This window comes from Dasypus novemcinctus, chromosome X, assembly GCF_030445035.2.
Source record: "Dasypus novemcinctus isolate mDasNov1 chromosome X, mDasNov1.1.hap2, whole genome shotgun sequence".
Taxonomy (NCBI): domain Eukaryota; kingdom Metazoa; phylum Chordata; class Mammalia; order Cingulata; family Dasypodidae; genus Dasypus; species Dasypus novemcinctus.
In genome coordinates this window covers 77,738,265-77,761,196 of record NC_080704.1, presented here as the reverse complement: position 1 = coordinate 77,761,196, position 22,932 = coordinate 77,738,265, and the positions used below count along the sequence as shown (strand labels likewise).

The following is a 22,932-nucleotide window of genomic DNA, read 5'->3' as shown; positions in this document are numbered from 1 at the left end:
ATTCAGTCATCAACTTCATAAAAGGTACTCTACCTACAGCTATAACTCTATACAATCTACATGAATCTAACCTCCATCCTTCCAGATCTCATATTCCTGCTTTATTAACATACATCACCAATACAACTTTACACTTTTCCCTTGCTTACACAATTGCCTTTCCCCAACACTAATACTTTCCTCTAAAGTGAACTTAACCAACAACAAGTAACTAGAATAAGAAGAAAAAAGAGACAAAGAGAAGATATAACACCTGTGCAAAAATAACAACTAATTAACCTCCAAGAGCAGACAAAGAAGCTAAGGAACTGATTAAATTCGTCAAAATAAAGAGATGACCAGAAAGCAACAAAAATCTACGAACCAAACCAATAATCAGGAAAACATGGCTGAATCCAATCAACAAACCAATAATCACGAAGGGGAGCAAAACTTGGCACAAGCAATGAAAGATCTCAGAACATTTATCACCGACAAATTTGATGCAGTAATGAAAGAGGTTAACAACATGAAGACATCACTTGGAGGGGAAATTGCAGACATACGCAAAAACATAACAGATATGATGGGAATGAACACCACAGTTCAAGAAATCAAAAATACACTTGCAGCAAATATCAGCAGACTAGAAGAGACAGAGCAGAGAATTAGTGATGTGGAAGACAGTACATCAGAAATCAAACAGATAGTAGAAGGGGTCAATAAGAAGATAGAAAAAATCCAATTAGGATTTAGGGACCTGAATGACAATGCAAAACGCTCAAACATACGTATTATAGGCATTCCAGAAGGTGAAGAGAAGGGAAAGGGGTCAGAAAGAGTGTTGCAGGAAATAATGGCTGAAAACTTCCCAAATCTACTGAAAGAGACAGATGTACATATCCAAGAAGCACAGCGCACTCCACAAGTCATAAACCCCAACAGGCCCACCCCAAGACATATACTTGTCAAATTATCCAATGCTCAAGACAAAGAGAAAATCCTAAAAGCAGCAAGAGAAAAGAAAACCATCACATACAAGGGAAGCTCAATTAGATTAAGTGCTGATTTCTCTTCTGAAACCATGGAGGCAAGAAGACAGTGGTATGATATAGTCAAGGTACTAAAGGAAAAAAATTTCCAACCAAGAATACTCTATCCAGCTAAACTAGCATTCAAACATGATGGAGAGTTCAAAATATTCGCAGACAAACAGAAACTGAAAGAGTATACCAACAAGAAACCTCCCCTTCAAGAAATTCTAAAGGGAGTTCTGCAGGAAGAAAGGAAAAAACAGGAAAGGCAAAGTTGGAGGAGAGTATAAGACCAACAACAACAACAAAAAAGACAAAAAAAAATATACAAACAAAATATGACAAACACAAATCCAATCAAAATATGGCTAACACAAATAATTCCTTGATAGTAATAACACTGAATGTCAATGGATTAAACTCACCTATCAAAAGATTCAGACTGGGACACTGGATAAGGAAATATGACCCATCCATATGCTGTCTACAAGAGACACATCTTAGACCCAGAGACGCATGGAGATTGAAAGTGAAAGGCTGGAAAACAATCATACAAGCTAACAATAACCAAAAAAAGGCAGGAGTAGCTATATTAATATCAGACAAAATAGACTTTAAATGTGAAACAATTGTGAGAGACAAAGAAGGATACTACATTTTAGTCAAAGGGAAAATCCGTCAAGAAGATCGAACAATCATAAATATCTATGCCCCTAACAAGGGTGCCTCTAAATACGTCAGGCAAACGCTGGAAAAACTAAGTGAAAGAATAGATACATCTACAATTATAGTGGGGGATTTTAATACACCACTATCAACTCTGGACAGAACATCTCAAAAGAGAATCACCAAAGAAACAAAACATCTGAATAGTATATTAGAGGAGCTCGATCTAATAGACATATATAGATCGCTACACCCAAACACAGCAGGATATACATTTTTCTCAAGCGCACATGGATCATTCTCCAAGATAGATCATATGCTAGGCCACAAAGAAAGGCTGAACGAATTCAGAAAGATTGAAATCATACAAAACATTATCTCTGACCACAGTGGAGTCAAGCTGGAGATTTGCAAGGGAAAGAAGCCCAGATTTCACACCACGATTTGGAAATTAAACAACACACTCTTAGAAAAACAGTGGGTCAAAGAGGAAATCTCAAAAGAAATCAATGACTACCTTGAAACAAATGATAATGATAACACAACATACCAAAATTTATGGGATGCAGCAAAAGCAGTACTGAGAGGGAAGTTTATAGCCATAAATTCATATATCAAAAAAGAAGAAAGAGCAAAAATTGAAGAACTAACTGCACATTTGAAGGAATTAGAAAAACAACAACAAAGTAACCCAACAGGAAGAAGAAGGAAGGAAATAACAAAGATAAGAGCAGAACTAAATGAAATAGAAAATAAGAAAGCACTTGAACAGATAAACAAGACCAAGAGCTGGTTTTTTGAGAAGATTAACAAAATTGACAAACCTTTAGCAACACTAACAAAGAAAAAAAGAGAGAAGATGCAAATACACAAAATAAGAAATGAGAAAGGCGATATCACCACTGACCCCACAGAAATAAAGACTATGATAAGAGGATATTTTGAAAAACTATATTCCAACAAAAATGACAATCTAGAGGAAATGGACAAATTCCTAGAAACACATAAACAGCCCATATTGACAAAAGAAGAAATTGATGATCTTAACAAACCAATCACAAGCAGAGAGATAGAATCAGTTATTAAAAATCTCCCAACTAAGAAGAGCCCAGGGCCAGATGGCTTCACAGGTGAATTCTATAAAACATTCCGGAAAGAACTGACACCAATCCTGCTGAAACTATTCCAAACCATCGAAACAGAAAGAACATTACCCAACTCCTTCTATGATGCCAACATTACCCTAGTACCAAAGCCAAACAAAGACATCACAAGAAAGGAAAATTACAGACCAATTTCTCTAATGAACCTAGACGCAAAAATACTTAACAAAATACTTGCTAATCGTATTCAACAACACATTAAACGAATTATACACCACGACCAAGTGGGATTCATCCCAGGTATGCAAGGATGGTTCAACATAAGAAAATCAATCAACGTAATACACCATATAAACAGATTGAAGGAAAAAAATCACATGATTATATCTATTGATGCAGAAAAAGCATTTGACAAAATACAGCACCCTTTCTTGATAAAAACACTCCAAATGATTGGAATACAAGGAAATTTTTTGAACATGATAAAGAGTATATATGAAAAACCTAAAGCCAATATTGTTTACAATGGAGAAATCCTAGACTCCTTCCCTCTAAACTCAGGAACAAGACAAGGATGCCCACTGTCGCCGCTCCTATTTAACATTGTCTTAGAAGTACTTGCTCGAGCACTGAGGCAAGAACCAGAAATAAAAGGCATTCAAATTGGAAAGGAAGAAGTCAAAATTTCATTATTTGCAGATGACATGATCCTATACATAGAAAACCCTGAGAGATCTACAACGAAGATTCTAGAACTCATAAATGAGTTTAGTAAAGTCGCAGGTTATAAGATCAATGCGCAAAAATCAGTAGCATTTCTGTACACCAATAATGAGCAAGATCAGGAGGAAATCAAGAAACAAATACCATTCACAATAGTAAATAAAAAAATCAAATACTTAGGAATAAATTTAACTAAAGAGGTAAAGAACTTATACACTGAGAACTATACAAGATTGTTCAAGGAAATCAAAGAAGACCTAAATAAATGGAAGACTATTCCTTGTTCATGGATAGGAAGACTGAACATTATTAAGATGTCTATCCTACCAAAATTGATCTACACATTCAATGCAATCCCAATAAAAATCAATGCAGCCTTCTTTAAGGAACTAGAAAAACTAACTATGAAATTTATTTGGAAAGGAAAGAGACCCCGAATAGCCAAAGACATACTGAAAAAGAAAAACGAAATTGGAGGAATCACACTACCTGACTTCAAAACATACTATAAAGCTACGGTGGTGAAAACAGCATGGTATTGGCATAAGGAGAGACATATAGACCAATGGAATCGAATTGAAAGCTCTGATATAGAACCTCACATATACAACCACATAATATTCGATAAAGCCACCAAACCCTCTCAACTGGGAGAGAGTGGCCTATTCAACAAATGGTGTCTGGAGAACTGGATAGCCATATGTAGAAGAATGAAAGAGGATTACCATCTCACACCTTATACAAAGATCAACTCAAGATGGATCAAAGACCTAAATATAAGAGCCAAGACCATAAAAACCTTAGAAAGCAGTGTAGGGAAACATCTACAGGACCTTGTAATAGGTAATGGATTTATGAATATCTCACCAAAAGCACGAGCAGCAAAAGAACTAATAGATAAATGGGACTTCCTCAAAATTAAAGCCTTCTGCACCTCAAAGGAGTTTGTCAAGAAAGTAAAAAGGGAGCCCACACAGTGGGAGAAAATATTTGGCAATCATATATCTGATAAGAAACTTATAACTTGCATATATAAAGAACTCCTACATCTTGAAAATAAAAAGATAAACAATCCATTTAAAAAATGGGAAAAAGACTTAAACAGACACTTCTCCGAAGAAGAAATACAAATGGCAAGAAAGCACATGAAAAAATGTTCCAAATCTCTAGCTATCAGGGAAATGCAAATCAAAACCACAATGAGATACCATCTTACACCCATAAGATTGGCAGCTATGAAAAAAACAGAAGAATACAAGTGCTGGAGAGGATGTGAAGGAAGGGGAACACTCATCCACTGCTGGTGGGAATGCAGAAGGATCCAACCATTCTGGAGAACAGTATGGCGGTTTCTCAAAAAACTAGCCATAGATTTGCCATATGACCCAGCAATACCACTGCTGGGAATATACCCAGCAGAACTGAAAACAAGAACACAAACCAATATATGTACACCAATGTTCATAGCAGCATTGTTCACTATTGCCAAAAGTTGGAATCAACCCAAATGCCCATCAACAGACGAGTGGATCAATAAAATGTGGTATATACACACAATGGAATACTACTCGGCTGTAAGAACAAACACACTACAAACACATGTGATAACATGGATGAATCTTGAGAACCTTATGTTGAGTGAAGCAACCCAGACATTGAAGGACAAATACTACATGACCTCAATGATATGAAATAAACAAGCTGCCCTAGATAGCAAGAGACTGAACGATAGGCTTGCAGGAAATCGGAGGGTGGAGGAAGGATATGAGCCGATGTCTGCAGGGGTGGAATTTAAGACGAGATGGTGGTAAGTATGAACACAAAGAAGAGATAAAAGGGGGGCAAGGGGTTGCCTTTGCTTGGGGCTTTGCGGGTTTGAGGGTGGCTGGGGAGGGACGGGTGGGTAACGTTGCCCAAAAGTGGGGGGAGGGAGGGGTAGCATACGAACCAGGAGAGGGTCAGGTGTTGGTGGAGAGTAAAATGCCGAGAAAATCATATCAAAATATAATAAAGAGGGTTACCTGTTTAGAATGCTCGGAGGGGAGGGTCTGATGCAGGACGGGCTCCTGGGGAATGTCTAAATGCTCATTCTGCCAGAGTGGGTGACACCATGGGGTAGAAACCCAAGTAGTGAGAGTGGGGGTGGACCCACATCCTGGGGAGGACTAATGCCATCCAATAGAGGGAACTGTATCCCTCGAGAGAAAGGGTGGCTCCCAGGGCATTGGGGCAGTTGAGCAAGTTAGGCCCTGAACACTATTCCATCTATCTCTGGAAGTGGCTCCTCAGGAAACGGAGGTTGGCTATCACTGAGGGCACCAAGGTGGAAGGGAAAATGGACGTTAAATGTGTGGAACCAAAGTAAATGGGGGGTAAGAGAGGAGTTTCTTGAGAGTACACAAGGATGGATATAAAACATGTAATATTACACCATAACATATAGGAGATGACAGACTGATTATGTAAACCATAATGTAAAACATAGGATAACTAAAAATGTAAAGAACTGTGTATCCTAAAGTATGCACCATAATGTAAACACAGATGTCACCTTGTTAGAAAGCTAATGTCTCAGACTCTGTACATCACTTTAAGTAAATATGATATGAATAGGGCGTAAGAGTATCACTGTGGAAGGGAAAAGGTTTGATAAACCCAAAATAATAACAAGGCCTAGAGCAACTTTGTGCCTGGGAATTTCCTTCTGTCAGCCTTCATGTTACTCAAATGTGGCCAGTCTCGAAGCCAAACTCAGCATGTAAATGCAATGCCTTCCCCCCAGCGTGGGACATGACACCCGGGGATGAGCCTCCCTGGCAACGAGGGACCACTATCAACTACCAACTGATGATGCAACTGGAAAATGACCTTATACGGAAGGTTCAATGCGGATCAGCAGAATATCCATGTCTACATAAAATACCATGACTTTAAAATGCTGTTTGACCTAAAGTAAGGGGGAAATGGAAAGGAGAAATGAGTTTATATGGCTACGAGTTTCTAAAAAAGAGTCTGGAGGCTGGCAGAAGGTTTGCCCTCATGCACAACTGAGCAGAGTCAGAGAGACAGATAAAGCAGATACAACCCCCAGATATTGGTTCCTTTGAGGGCTAAAGAGACCCATGGGAGTTATGGTCATGGCCGATGGGGTTAACTACCAGGGCAGATGGCCCCTCTTTGGAAATGGTGTTTATGTGTGATGAATCTAGACTCAGATGGGATCTCCCTTCATAAGACTTTCATGCTAATGTGCTGGAGGTGCAGTTAATGTTGGGGTTTAAGATATATTTAGGGGATTTGAATCTCTGGACTGACAATGTGATAGCCAGATCCTGAGCCTCAACAGACTCCAGCACCTACAATCTGATTTATTGGACTTACCACACTCAGCTAAGATGGAGGTGAAGAAGGACAACCACCACACCATGGAGCCTAGAGTGATTACAACTGAAAATGGGAGGATTGCATCCAGCATCCAGGTGGAATCTGAGCCTCCTCTTGACATAAAGGTGCAATGGACACAACCAATCCAGTGTCCACATAGAAGAGGTGGCATTGGATTGGGAAAAGTGGACATAATGGACAAAGGGTATGGGGAAAGGCAGGAAGAGATGAGAGGTGGAGGCGTCTTCGGGACATGGAGCTGCCCTGGATGGTGCTTCAGAGGTAATCACCGGACATTGTAAATCCTCACAGGGCCTACATGATGGAATAGAGGAGAGTATGGGCCATGATGTGAACCAATGTATATGAGGTGCAGAGGTGCCCAAAGATGTACTTACCAAATCCAATGGATGTGTCATGATGATGGGAACGAGTGTTGTTGGGGGGGGGGGAGAGGGGGGCTGGGGGGGTGGGGTTGAATGGGACCTCACATATATATTTTTAATGTAATATTATTACAAAGTCAATAAAAAATAAAAAAATTATAAAAAAAAAAAAAAAAAAAAAAAAAAAGATCCAAAACCCTGATTTTTTAAAAAAATGGGAAAAGACATGAAGGGACAATTTATTTAAAAAAAGATAAAACTGGCCCTCAAACATATGAAAAAAATGCTCAGACTCACTCATAGAGAAATGTGAATTAAAACAACACTGAGAGGAAAGTGGCTGTGGCTGAAGCAATTGAGCTTCCATTTACAATTTGGAGGTTCAATCCCTGGGACTTCCTGGTAAAAAAAAGATAAAAGGCATCCCAGGCCTGCGTGGCATGGAGAGGCACACCAAAAAGACAATGACACAACCAGATAGAAAAAAACAACAAAAAAGCCAAAACTGAGTTAACATTTCTCACCTATCATACTGAGAAAAATTTTTAAAGTATGACAGCATGTTCTTAGAGGCCATGAGGAAAACAGGCACTTTCGCTCAGTGTTGGTGGGAATGCAAATTGGCACAATGCTTCTGGAGAGGAATGTATAGCAATACTTAACAAAACTACACATGCACTTACCTTTTGTCCCAGTAATTCCTCTTCTAGGACTCTACACTGAAGGTAAACCTCTAACAATATGAAAAACCTTTTGTCCCAGTAATCCCTCTTCTAGGACTCTACACTGAAGATAAACTTCTAAGAATATGAAAATACATATACATAAGATTATTAATTGCAGCACTGTTTGTAGTTGCAAAATATTGGAAAAAAACTAAATGTCCATACATAGGAGAGTAGTTGAATTAATATATGTATGGTACATCTATACAATAGGGTACTAGGCAACTGTAGAAAAGAAAGAGGAAGACTTCTATGAACTGATAGAAAGTTATTTTCAGGAAATACCAAAACAAACAAACAAACAAAAAAACCAAAGCCACAAAGAGTATCTATACTATACAACCCTTCATATGAGAAAGAAGGGAACCAAAGAAAATACACAGGTATCTGCTATTTGTACAAAAGAAATACAGGAAGCCTAAACCAGAAACTAAAGAGACTGGTTAAATATAAGGGGGAGGAAGAGTAGTGACAGAAAACGGATAGAAAGAAAGATGGAATGGGAACAGGGTAGCAGGGACAAAGAGGGTGTGAGATTTCTCTGAGTGTATCTCTTTCTGTTTAATTCACCTTAGATCCATTATATTTCACATACCCCCAAAATAAATAAACAAAACCTATCAAGATATAGGGGAGACCTGAAATAGAATACAAATAATTTTCCATTTAGTAAATGTGAAATAGTATTTAGGAAATACAGGGAAAAAAACACGCAATATCTTGACTGGACACTCTAAGGCTGAAGACAAAAAGAATTGTACATAAATGCTATAATCTAGTTCATGAAAGTGTTTATCACAGGGGTAGGGGTTAGAAATCTGAAACTACTTTATGTGTATACTAGAATTAAACAAATAAGTAAATATTTTGCAGATAATGAAAGCTGGATTTCTCACCACTGGAGAAAAAAAGTTTGTCACTTTTGGAGAAAGAAGTTATAAATAAGGAGATGGGATGGCGTAAAACGAATCTTATAGTATTGAATTGGAATCAGAGGTTATCAGTATAAACTCATGGTTTTTAGTATATACATACAGATATAAAAATATAGATATGTTTGGTTTAGTATACATACATGTATTTCCTAGTTATATCTGCTGAGAGGGCTGAGAAGCAGTGATATCCTAGTAACAGTGAGCACACCTAGTGCCCAGATCTTGGTATCTAAACACAATTCACCAATAAAACAAACCAGAGCTCGTTGGATATATGGTTGATTTCAGGGCTGGGGCAGGGATAATACAAGATGGATGTGGAACTTCCATGGAAATGCTAAAAAACAGACGAGGGCTGTGTCAAAAGAACAAAAGAGCCAACTTGAAGGAGTGCCTAATGGATAAATCAGGAATAATTTGAGCAATAAAGCAAATAATGATAGTACTGGATATTAACTCATAGAATAAAATAAATATCCATGAGTCTATCTGCATAAACAGACAAATAAATAAATAAATGGGGGGAGAAGAGACAGCTCTTCCTCCCAGTAAAATTCCAATAAAGGTCTCAGACAGAGCCCATGTTCTTTCTATTACACTAGGCTGTCTCAAAGATAACTAGCTTTGTCCTAAATAGTCAGCAAATTTGGTAAGATTTTTACCTTAATACCAAGTTCTACCAGAAAATCAGTATATTAGGGGAAGACAACTATCAGGAGAAATGGCCTCTGCTGGAAAATATATTTAAAATTGGTCTATGATTCTTACTTGATAGATCTAGGCAGGATACCTCCATGGGCTTGCAGCAACAAGACCTGCAGCTGTTGTACCTGAGAAAAGCAAAGAAAAATAATCAGCTAGTCACCAATCAAAAGCTACTTATCCCTTGGCAGTTAAATCACCACAATTAGCAGCAGGGTAATTTTACTGGATGCCTATGAAATCTAAGGCAAATTTAGGAATTATCGGAAGAAGCAGGGTTGAAGATTCACTGATAAAAGTACAATCAGCAGTACATAAATAGTACTTAGAATATGAGTTTATGAGTTGCCCCTTTTACCTAAGCATTGAAGCTTGTTTTTTTGTTTTTGTTTTAAGTACCAGGGCCAGGGATTGAACCCTGGACCCTGTATGTGGGAAGCTAGTGCTCAGACACTGAGCCACATCAGCTCCCCTGAGTGGATTTTTTGTTTGTTTGCTAGCTGTTTCTTTCTTTTCATTTTTAGGAGACACTAGGAACCGAACCTGGGACCTCCCATGTGGGAAGCAGGCGCTCAATTGCTTGAGGCACATCGGCTTCCCTTATTGGGTTTAAAAAACAAAGATTTATTTATTTATTTTCCTCCCGCCCCCTCCTCCCACCCTGCTGTTTTTGCTGTCTATGTCCATTTTCTGTGTGATCTTCTGTATCTATTTCTTTTTGTCTTCTCTTTTTCACTTTTTCTTCTCTAGGATTCACCAGGATTTGATCCTGGGGAACTTTGATGTGGAGAGGGGTTCCCTGTCAGCTGTGCCACCTCAGTTCCTGGTTTCTACTGTGCTTCACCTTGACTCTCCCCTTTGTCTCTCTTTTGTTGCATCATCATCTTGCTGCATGACTCACTTGCGTGGGCAGCTGGCTCCCCACGCAGGCACTGGCTCGCCATGCAGGCACGCTTTCTCTTCTTCTTTTTCACCAGGAGGCCCCAAAGATCGAACCCAGGTCCTCCCATATGGTAGGCAGAAGCCTATCACTTGAACCACATCCGCTTCCCCATTGAGTTTTCACTGAGTACCTCTTTTTTATTAAACGCAGCACTGGAATAGGTAATGTGGGGAGATATGTGAATCAAATATGATCCCTACTCTCAAGTTTTACAATCTAGTTGAGGACAACAATCTTAAGGCTTGAAACAATAGGAAGTAACAAAAGATAGAAGATAATAAACTGCTAGGTATAGTTAAGTACTTCAGAGTTCTGAGGAAGATCAAAAAATTGAAATCCCAAAACAGTCAAAAGAATGCTTCAAGGACAAAGGAAACGGACTTTGGCCCAGTGGTTAGGGCGTCCGTCTACCATATGGGAGGTCCGCGGTTCAAACCCCGGGCCTCCCTGACCCGTGTGGAGCTGGCCATGCGCAGCGCTGATGCGCGCAAGGAGTGCCGTGCCACGCAAGGGTGTCCGCCGCGTGGGGGAGCCCCACGTGCAAGGAGTGCGCCCTGTAAGGAGAGCCGCCCAGCGTGAAAAGAAAGAGCAGCCTGCCCAGGAATGGCGCCGCCCACACTTCCCGTGCTGCTGACGACAACAGAAGCGGACAAAGAAACAAGACGCAGCAAATAGACACCAAGAACAGACAACGGGGTGGGTGGGAATTAAATAAATAAATAAATCTTTAAAAAAAAAAAAGAATGCTTCAAGGAGATGGATCTTAAACCAGGTCTTTAAGAATGGGCAGGAAGTATCTGCAATCATCCTCTACCATTCCCTCCTGAAAGAAGAGAGGAGCTGTTCTGCCTCCTAAAACTAGTCCCATCACTTGTTCTTTGGACCACAACTCTTCTTGCCTCCTTACGAATCTTAATCTTTTTGGTTATCCCTTTTCTCTTTTACATCTTCAACTTCTCCCTTTCTACAGGATTTTTCCTATTAAGAGTAAAACATGTTCAAATCTCTCTCATCTTAAAACAAAGCAAAAGCACCCTTTTCAACCCCACTTCCTATCTTTCTTGTCCTATTTCTTTCTTCATTACAATCAAAGTTCAGCTGCCTACATTCCCTCCACTTCCTTTTGCTCACCATGTGCTTTCTCTTCAACCTATTCCAATCTGATTTCTGGCCACATCACTCCACAGAAATAACTCTTGCTGAGGCCACCGATTACCTCTGTCAGGAAATCCAAAGGCATTTTCCAGTCTTCATTTACTTGATTGACTATTTGGCTTACCAGACACCATACTTTCCTGGTTTTCCTTCTACTCTTATAGCTATCCTTCCAAGTCTCTGTCTTGATTCATGTTCTTCTACTGGTCCTCAGTTTAAATTAAAGTTCCTCAAAGCTCAAGCTTGGTCTTCTCACTTTATACTATCTCCTTATGCTCTCTCTATAAAGTCTCATCTCTGCCTATGGTTTTAACTACCATCTGTAATGACTCCCCAATTTATCTCAATCCAGATCTTTCTGAACTTTAGACCTTTATATTCAACTGTCTATCTGATAGTTCCCCTTAGTTGTCTGCTAGTTCCAAATCTGGTCCTTCTCCAGGTCAAATGAACATCTAGAAACACAAGCCAGAAATTTGGGCTTCATCCTTGACACATACCCCAACTCCCTTATCTAATCCACTGGTCACTTTTTTCTAGCTCTGCAGGCACCACCCTAAGCTCAAGCCACTATTACGTCTCACTTGAACTGCTGCAGTAACTTCTTAAATGGTCTCCATGAATCCAGTCTTGCCTCCATTATAACCCATTTCCACTCAGCCAAACTGTCTTTTAAAAATGTAAATTATCCTGCTTCAAATCATTTTTAACATAGTCCATAAGGACTTGATCAGGCCCCTGCTTCCCATCTAGCCTCATACTGGAACACTCTTGCCTTGCTTTCTACATACATACTGGTATTCTCTGAGTTCTTCAAATGTACTATACTCCTTCCTAACTCAGGACCTCTGTAGCACTTGCTATATGCCAGGGACTGTTCTAAGTGCTTTACATGTATTAACTCATTTAACCCTCACAAAAGCCCTATGAAGCAGGTACTAATAATTATTCTACTTTACAGATGAGGAAACTGAGCACAGAGAACTTGCCCAAGGTACATAGCTAGTGAATTATGGAGCCAGGGTTTGAACCAAGGCAGTCTGGCTACAGCGTCAATACTCTTAACCATCATACTGTGCTACACATGCTGTTTTTCCCTCCTGGAACCCTTTCTCTCTTTTCTGTATAGTTAATTCCTACTCAATTCTTCAAATCTCATTTCAAATGCTGTTACCTCAGGGAAGCCTTCCAAGGCTAGAAGCTATGTCTGCTTTGCTCAACAACGTATTCCCAGCACAATACCTGGCACATAACAGGGCTCAATAAATATTATTGTTGGACTGCATGAACAAATGAATAATAAGAAGAGCTTTTTTTTGGCAAGAGGAAAAAACATGAAAGAAAACAGAGGAATAGAACTGAGTATGGTATTCTATAACTCAAATGATACTGTTACAGATAAATTATTCATATGCTCTAAAGTGATCCCTAGGAGTGAAGGAAATAAAGGAGAAGGGAAAGGAAGAAAATAAATTAACTAAATTGTATTTGTTCTCACTGAGGAAGAAGGCCAGGAAGGGAGTAAGCACTGTATAGTTGGGAAACACTAGACTGAACTCCCCCACCCCCTTTACCTCCCTCTATTCCCTGCCAAGCTGAGATCAAACTGCCTATCTTCCCACCAGGGTTACTGAGGTGCTATACAACCACTCATACTGAGACCACCACAAATTTATGTTCCTAGTCAGCTACCTCTTCCATTCCCTTTAACACTGAATTCAAGCCTTCTGTAGTATCCTTAATCCCTGTATCTTATAACCTGCCTGCCCACTTTTAGAAGATGACTTTGTCTCCTACTTGAGAAGATAATAGTCACCAGGCTGAAAACCCTTCCATTTCCCTTCTCCTCCTCCCTCTAAATATAGCTATTTTCTTCCTATCCTTACTTCTTCTCTTCTAAGCTTGGGAGAAGGTATTCTCTCTACTATCCAAATCCATCTTTATTTGTACTTAGGATCTCAACTACTTAGAGCCTGCCCCTTATTAATTAGCCCCTGTTCTCAGTTTTCAGTGTCTCCCAGGTGGTTGTTCCAGTTGCTCAAATCTTTTCCATATTTTAAAAACAAACATACCTACATCTTTTGACCCTGGGTTCCTAGTAGCTAATGCCTACTCTTACTTTCCTTTTTTGAAAGAATAGCCTATCAGTTGACTCCACTTCCTCACTTACCATTCACTCTTCATCCCACAGCAATCTGTCTCTAGCTTTTATCATTCCACTGAAAACTGTTCTCACCAAGATAACCAATGACCTCCTTATTGATATAAGTCAATGGATACTTTTCAGTCCTTATCTTACTTTATATTTCTTTGTAAATTTATACTTTTAACTACCTTCCTTGACATTTGCTTTCCTTGGCTTAGGTGACACCACTTAGTTTTCTCTCCACCTTTTGGCTCCTTCTTAGTCTTTCTTATCTTCTTCATTCTTTAAATATTGGTTGTTCCCCTGAGTTCTGCTTTTGGCCTTCTCTTCTTGCCATTTGATCATTCAGCAAATATTTGGTGAGTGCCTTTTTTCCCCCTCCCCGCCCTGCTGTTTTTGCTGTCTATGTTCATTCACTGTGTGACCTTCTGTATCTATTTCTCTTTTTGTCTTCTCTTCTTATCTTTCTCTTCTAGGATTTGCCAGGATTCACTGAGATTCAATCTTGGGGACCTGTGATGTGGAGAAAGGTTCCCTGTCAATTGCACCACCTCAGTTCCTGGTCTCTGGTACACTTCACCTTGACTCTCCCCTTTGTCTCTCTTGTTGCATCATCATCTTGCTGTGTGACTCACCTGCGCAGGCACTGGCTCACCACGTAGACACCCACATGGGCACTCGGTTCACCACGCAGGGACTCAGCTCACCATGTGGGCACTTGGCTCACCATGCAGGTACGCTTTCTCTTCCTCTTTTTCACCAGAAGGCCCCAGGGATTGAACCTGGGTCCTCCCATATGGTAGGCAGAGGCGCTATCACTTAAGTCATACCCGCTTTCCATGGTAAGTGCCTTTAATGTGCTAGGCACTCTTTGATCCCCCCTCATATCTTCAGGTACCATCTAAATGCTGATGACTCCAAAAATTGATGTCTTCAGCTCAGACCTCTCTACATTAGACTAACATAGACAACTATGATTTGAACATCTCTACTCAGAGGTCCCCCAAGACCTTCAAATTCAAAATGCTCAAAACTAAATTAATCATTTCCATTTCCCTTTCTGACCCTATTGTTCCTCCTATATTCCGATTATTTACTCAGTTGTCCAAGCAAGAAACTTAGGAATCTACCCTGACTCTCCCAACTCTTCTTTTTCCACATCAAATTTATTACAGAGTAAGCCTTATATATTCTACTTCCTTCTTGTTTTTTTTGTTTTTTGTTTTCTAATTTGTCCCCTACTCTCCATTTCTATTGCTACTGTCTTTAGTTTGGGCCACAGTTCTCACATGGGTTATTATAACAGCCTGATTGATTTTCTAACTTCTAGTTATATCTGCCTCTAATCCATTTTTTCGACAGTTGCTACAGTAATCTCCCTAAAACACTCTTCATCATGTCACCCTCTTACTTAAAACTCTTTGATGGCTCCCATAGCTTTCAGGTTAAATTCCAAATTCTTTAACAAGGCACTTAACAACCTTCAGGATTTGGCCCCTGCCTCTCTTACCTCATCTCTCACTGCTCACTTTATCAGTGAAATCTCTAATGCCATCCCACAATTTTAAATGGGTAACAAACATGTTACTAGGAGTTACTTTAAAATGTCCCCCAAACTACCATTATGCTTAACCAACATCTAGAAGAGAAACAGAGAAACAGAAGTTCTATCATTCTACTCACATACTTATAATTTTTTCCATCAAATTTTAAGTCCTTTATACCTCTTGCTTCAAATGATGAAGTTCAGCAGTCTGGGGATCAATATTAACAACAGGTTTGTTCTTGATTTTTCTGGCTCTGTCAGCATAGCGAAGGGTATTTAATGTTTCCTCTAGATTGGAGTCAGCAGGACTCACACAGGCTATCATAAGAGTATGGCTATTACCTCCTAGAGAATCTGAAGAAGAATAATAGAGAGGAACTGAAATTAAACTAGCAGGATGCAAGCAAAGCTGTCTATTTTGGTTGGTGATATCAAACACAAAGCTTTAAGAAAAAATCTTAAATATCTACAAATTTCCTATTCACATCAATATAAAAATACTAAGATTTCTGATGAGTAAAACAGTAAAGCTCAGAATCCTGTTGCTCTTGCTCCATTCTTGAAAGAGATTGTGATTTTGTCAGTTAACTAGGTTAAAACAACTAGGGCTTGGCCTGAAGAAATTAGGAGACATTAGGAGATGAAACATTCTTAGGATGCCCCCTCGAGGTGGATTTTTACTCTCTAGGGCATTCTGTTTATCAGCATTAATATTAAAGAAACAGTAGCCAAGTTCATTTTCAGGTGCAAAGTACTAAATACAGTTGGCACTCTACACATTCTGGGCTTTCAAAACCATATGTAAAGACAGCTTTCCATGATATTAGAAGCCTACCTGCCCAAAACTCTCCTAATTATCAATTAGACAGTTGTATATGTTATAGTCCAAACAGCTGACTTTTACCTGTTCCATATTCACTCTCTCATTACTTAACTCTGAGTTAATCTCTTTTATTTTTAGAGGCACTTTGGGCTTACCTTGAAGCAACCGAGTCAACTTGGAATCTCTGTAGGGCACAAAGCCATTCTTTTTGTCATCTCCAAGAGCACTGATTACATTTCCCAAGCATAAGAGGCCTCGGTTAATATTAATACCTAATAGCAGGAAATAAAATTTATCAATCTTAAGGAAATTTCTTAACCCTGTTCACTTTTTAGAGAATGCCTCTCTAAGCTTAGAGGACAACGGTCCAATTGTTAGATATGCACAGTTAGGTCCCCTGGTACTTTGTGCCCCTTTCCATAGAAAAAACCAAGAGACAGACAATTGTCACCATGAGAACAACCACTGTATAGTTATTCACATCGACTAGCTATTCAATCTTGGGCAAGTTCCTCTATATAAAACGGGGCAAATCTACCTACCTCATGGGGTTATGGTGGAGAATTAAATGAGATACTACATACAAAACAAAGTTAAATGATAGATAAATGTTATCATTATTTTTAGCTTTACTTTTTACTTATTCAGCCATGTTTATAAGGGAGAATAAATGATATCTACAAGATCCTAAATGCCAATATTCCTCTTGACTGCATCCTACTATACTTCCATTTCTTTCATGGAATCTGTTCTTTATCCTTATTCTGACTACCAATTTACTGACACTTTCTAATACTCCATGTAGATCAGCCTCTCCTGGGCCTTAAACTATCTATTCTGAACCTTGTGGCCAATCATTTCACTTATGCTTTTCCAAGCACTCACTGGCCCCTTGACCTTCTGCCATTCCCACCATGTCAATTCCCAGTCCTAGGTTAAACCAACTATATGTGGTTTTTTTTCTCTGAAGGCTGCAATGCTGAAAAAAGCCATATAACCAAACAGACAGTATCCATTATAAACATGCTATATATTCTAAGTACTTTATATACAGATTAACTTATTTAGTCCTCATAACAATCCTATAAAATAGATATTATGATTACCCCTGTTTTAACAGATATGAAAGTTAAGGCATGAAGTTAGGTAATTTGTCCAAGGTCCCACAGCTAATAAGCGGCAGAATCAGGATTCAAATGCAGGCAGTCTGCCTCTGACGTCCATGGTCTTTTTTTTAAAAGGAGGTAGTGGGGATTGAACCCAGGACTTTGTACATGGGAAGCAGGTGCTCAACCACTGAGCTCAACATCCGCTCCCCAACGTCTATGGTCTTAATCTCTGTGCTCTACTGAAGCAAGAAAATTTGCTCAGTGACATAAGGTATTCTGCAAAGAGAGACTTGGGGCTGAAAAGGGGGGATTGGTAGAAAATTTATATTTTGAATTTTCAAGTTTCCCCTTCAAAGCCATACAATTACTATGTCCCCCATTCTCAAATTTTCTGAGTCTACTTTATGGGATCTTATTTCTATACCCACCCATTAAATGTTGGTATTCTCTTAGGGCTCTGTCTTGCTCTCTTCCTACTATATACACTCTCCCTACATGATCTCATCCATTCCTACAGTTCCAACAAATATCTATATATAATGATTCCCTAAATCTATTATCTCCAAACCAAACATCTTTCCTGATATCCAAGCCATTATTTCTAACTATCTACTGAATACTTCCAGTGGGTTAGTCCCACATGATATTGCACAAAAACATTAACCAAAATGGAATTAATCATTCAGTGCAATCATATTCCACCTCCAGCACTGTTCCTCTCTACTATCTTAGTATCTCACCAGACACCCAAACCAACAGCAAATCTGAGTCACCCTGGACTCTTCCTTCTTTCTATTTTTCCCATGCCACACATGCAAGTCTTTTATTCTTTGAACATTTATTGATTACATACAATGGGCTAGGTACTGTGTAAAGTATTAGAGATACAAAATGAATAAATTACAATACCTACTCTCAAGGAGTTCATAATCTAAAGGAATGATAGACACAAAAACAAAGAAATAAATAATTGCAAATTAAATGTAAGAGAAAGACACATGTATAACTAAAACGGGTTCTCATAGGAGGAAGTGGTAAACTACCTGGTAAAGTAAAGAAAGGCTTCAGAGAAGAACTGAAGTTTAAGCTGAATCAGGAAGGATGAGTAGGAAAATAACCAAAGAATAAAAAGACAGACAAAAATATGATATGACATATGAAAACCAAAGAATAAAATTCTGGAAGTAAATAATGCATTTACAGTAATATCATTGAATGTGAATGGATTAAACTCCCCAATTAAAAGACATAGGCTGAAAGAATAGAGAAAAAAACAAGACCCATCCATATGCTGCCTACAAGAGACTCACCTTAGACCAAGGGATACAAACCAGCTAAAAGTGAAAGGCTGGAAAAAGATACTCCACGCAAACAGTAACCAAAAAAGAGCAGGGTAGCTTATACTAGTATCAAACAAAAAGATTTTAAATGCAAACATTTATAAGAGATACAGAAGGCCATTATATATTAATAAAAGAGTCAATCCACCAGGAAGAAATAACAGTCATAAATATCCATGCACCTAACCAGGGTGCCCCAAAATACATGAGACAAACTCTGGCAAAACTGAAGGGAGAAATGGACATCTCTACAATAAAATTTGACAACTTCAACACACCCCTCACATTAACAGAACAACTAGAAAGAAGATCAACAAGGAAACAGAACTTGAATAATATGATAAAAAAAAAAGCTAGATCTAAGAGACATATTCAGAACATTGTACCTAAACTCAGCGGATTATATATTCTTCATAAGTGCTCATGGATCTCTCTCCAGGATAGACTACATGTTATCTCAATAAATATAAAAAAGATTGAAATTATACAAAGCACCTCCTCAGATCATAATGGAAAAAAAACTGAAAATCAATAATAGACAGGAAAGATGTAAATTGGAAAATGTGTAGAGGCTGAACAACACACTCCTAAATAATCAGTGGGTCAAAGAAGAAATTGTAAATGAAATTAGTAAATATACAAGATGAATGAAAACAAGAACACAAATTACCAAAACTTGTGGGATACAGCAAAGGCAGTCCTGAGTGGGAAATGTATAGCCCCTAAATGCCTGTATTAAAAAAGAAGAAAGAGCTAAAATCAAAGACCTAACTGAACAACTGGGAGTAACTAGAAAAAAAACCCAGCAAACCATTCCCAAAGTAAGCAGAAGGAAAGAAACAATAAAGACTAGGGCAGAAATAAATGAAACTGAGAACAAAAGAAAATAGAGAAAATCAACAAAACCAAAACCAAAACTTCGTTGAGAAGATCAATAAAATTGACAAACCCTTAGCTAGTCTAACAAAAAAAGAAAGAAGATGCAAATAAATAAAATCAGAAATGAAAGGGGCAAGGTTACAAGTGACTCCACAGAAATAAAAAGGATCATAAGAGGATATGATGAGAAACTGTATGCCAACACACTAGACAACCTAGATGAAATGGACAAATTCCTAGAAACACACAAACGACCTACACTGACGCTACAAGAAATACAGGAACTCAACAGACCAATCACAAGCAAAGAGACTGAATCAGTCTACCAAAACTCTTCCAACAAAGTAAAGTCCAAGACCAAATGGTTTCACTGGTGAATTCTACCATGCATTTCAAAAAGAATTAACACCAATCCTGTTTAAAAACTTCCAAAAAATTGAAGAGGAGGGAAAATTATTCAACACATTCTATAAAGCCAACATCACCTATACCAAAGCCAGATAAAGACACTACAAGAATAGAAAATTACAGACCCATCTCTCTAAGAAACACAGATGCAAAACTTCTGAAAAACTACTTGAAAATAGAATCTAACAGCATATCAAAAGACTTATACATCACAACTAAGTGGGATTTATTCCTGGCATGCAAGGCTGGTTCAACATTAAAAAATCAATCATTATAATATACCACATTAACAAATTGAATGAAAAAAAAACATGATAATCTCAATCGATGCAGAAAAGGCATTTGACAAAATCAGGCATCCCTTCTTGATAAAAACACTTCAAAAGATAGGAATAGAAGGAATATTCCTTAATAGAATAAAAAGCATATTTGAAAAACCCACAGCCAACATCATACTCAATGGGGAAAGGTTGAGAGCTTTTCCTCTAAGATTGGGAACAAGACAAGGATGCCCACTTTCATCATTGTTATTCAACATTGTACTTGAAGTTCTAGCTAGAGCAATTAGATAAGGAAAAAAAAAACATTAAAGGCATCCAAATGGGAAAAGAGGACGTAAAGCTCTATTTGTGGATGACATGACCCTAGATTTAGAAAATTCTGAAATGTCTATAACAAAATTACTTGAGCTAATAAATGAGTTCAGCAAAGTGGCAGGATACAAAATCAACACACAAAAATCAGTAATGTTTCTGTACACTAGAATTGAACAAACTGAGGAGGAAATCAGGGGAAAAATCCATTTACAATAGCAACAAAAAGATTCAAATATCATTAATCAATTTCACCAAAGTAGTACAGGACCTATATGCAGAAAACTACAAAACAATGCTAAAGAAATCAATGAAGACCTAAATAAATGGAAAGACATTCCGTGTTCATGGATTGGAAGACTAAATATCATGAAGATGTCAATCATATCCAAACTGACTTATAGATTCAATGCAATACCAATCAATAATGGTTTAATATCCATGATATATAAAGAAATGCTAGAACTCAGTAATAAGAATACAAATGACCCAATTTAAAAATGGCCAAAAGACTTGTCCAAAGAAGAAATTGGCAAAAAAGAAAAAAGAAAAAATTCTTGAACTTCACTAGCAATTAGGGAACTGCAAATCAAAGTTACAATGAAATATCATTTCACACCTATCAGAATGGCCACTATTAAAAAGACAGAGAACTACAAGTGTTGGAGAGGTTGTTGGTGGGAATGTAGAATGGTATGGCCACTGTGGAGGACTGTTTGGCAGTTCCTAAAGAAGTTGAATTGTAGATTTGCCACGTGACCCATCAATACCACTACTTGGTAGATACCCAGAACTGAGAGCAAGACATGAACAGATATCTGCACACCAATGTTCATAGTGGCATTATTCACAATTGTCAAAAGTTGGAAACAACCCAGGTGTCCATCAACCGTTGAATGGCTAAACAAACTGTGGTGTAGTCACGTGACAGAATATTATGCAGCTGTAAGAAGAAATAAAGTTGTAAAGCATATGACAACATGGATGAAGTTGGAAGACATTATGTTGAGGGAAGCAAGCCAAACACGAAAGGAAAAATACAGCATGATTGATGATTGCACTACTATGAACTAAATATATTGATCTCATGGAGTTAATAACATGAATATGGGTCACCAAAAAATAGAATGAATGTAGTGAATGGAAATTTGATGGTTAACTTGCACAGAATTGGTAAAAAGGATGTGTGTTAATCTTTGGAAGTGAACAGAAAAGGTAAAAGCCCAACATAATGTTAGTAACTAACATTATTCATAGTGGGCATGAAAGTGGTTTAAAGGGAAAGTCTAAGGTCATATATATTACTAAAAGGAAAGCTAAAAAATGTAACATGGGACTGTATAGCATAGTAAAACTACATGTGAAATGTGATTATGGGTAAAATTGCATATGTAAGACAGTCTTTCTTTGAAACTGAACAAATGTATGTTAATATTACAAGATGTTAATATCAGACAAAAGGGTTGCTAATATTGCATTATCTCCTGGTCTTTTCTCCTGTTGTATCTCCCAAGGTCCTTTTTCGTTTATTTAGTTTTTTTCCCTCTTTCTTCTTTTCTTTTTCTTGCTTGTTTCCCTCCCTTTTCTTTGCCCACCCACCTTTTTTTTCTTTTCTCTCTCTTTCTTCTTATTTTATTTTATTTTATTGATACAATAGGTGCTGCAGGGAGCGCCTCACAATTGCTGTGTTTCCTCATCCTCCATTTCCTCATTTCTGTGTGAATTGATTTTGGCCACCTACACTATCCCCTTTCCCCCACATTTTGCTACCCTCCATCATGTACTGTCTCTCTTACATTCCACCTCCCTTTCTTTGGTCCCCAAATTGTCTAACTTTTAAATTCTAATACCTTTGTTCTGTTTTCTGTCTTTTATCCACTCTTGATATTATTGTCTTTCCTTTCTCTTTCCCTCTCTCATGAAAACACTGGCTTTTTAATTCATACTACATTCCTCCCCATATTCAGTTGACTATCTCATTATAGGTACTCTACTTACTGCTATAACTATACACAACTTACATGAGTCTAATATCCATTCTCCCAGATCTCACATTGTTGCTCTGTTAACATTTATTACCAATACTACTTTACACATTTTCTTTTCTTACACAATTTCCTTTCCCTGGCCCTCATATTTTCCTTCAAAGTGAACTCAGCCAGCAAAAAGAAATTAGAATAAGAAGAACAAAGTGACAAAGAGAAAACATAACACTTATGCAAGAACAACAACTAATTAATCCCCAAGACTAGACAAAGAAGCTAAGGAACTGATTAAACCCGTCAAGATAAAATGATGACCAGACAGCAACAAAAAACTACAAACCAAACAAAATAATCAGGAAAACATGGCC

At 38.1% G+C, this 22,932-nt stretch overlaps 1 protein-coding gene across 2 annotated transcripts in view; it reads right to left on the bottom strand.

The window, feature by feature from the left end:
- The window catches only part of KIF4A (kinesin family member 4A), a 178,218-nt gene that overhangs the window by 108,208 nt on the left and 47,078 nt on the right, over positions 1–22,932 (bottom strand). For both annotated transcript variants that reach the window (XM_058291023.1, XM_058291024.1), the window contains exons 9-11: positions 16,406–16,522; positions 15,606–15,781; positions 9,704–9,765 (exon numbers count right to left, since the gene is read on the bottom strand). In XM_058291023.1, coding sequence (XP_058147006.1) covers positions 9,704–9,765; positions 15,606–15,781; positions 16,406–16,522 — 355 coding nt within the window. The remainder of the gene's footprint in view (positions 1–9,703; positions 9,766–15,605; positions 15,782–16,405; positions 16,523–22,932) is intronic.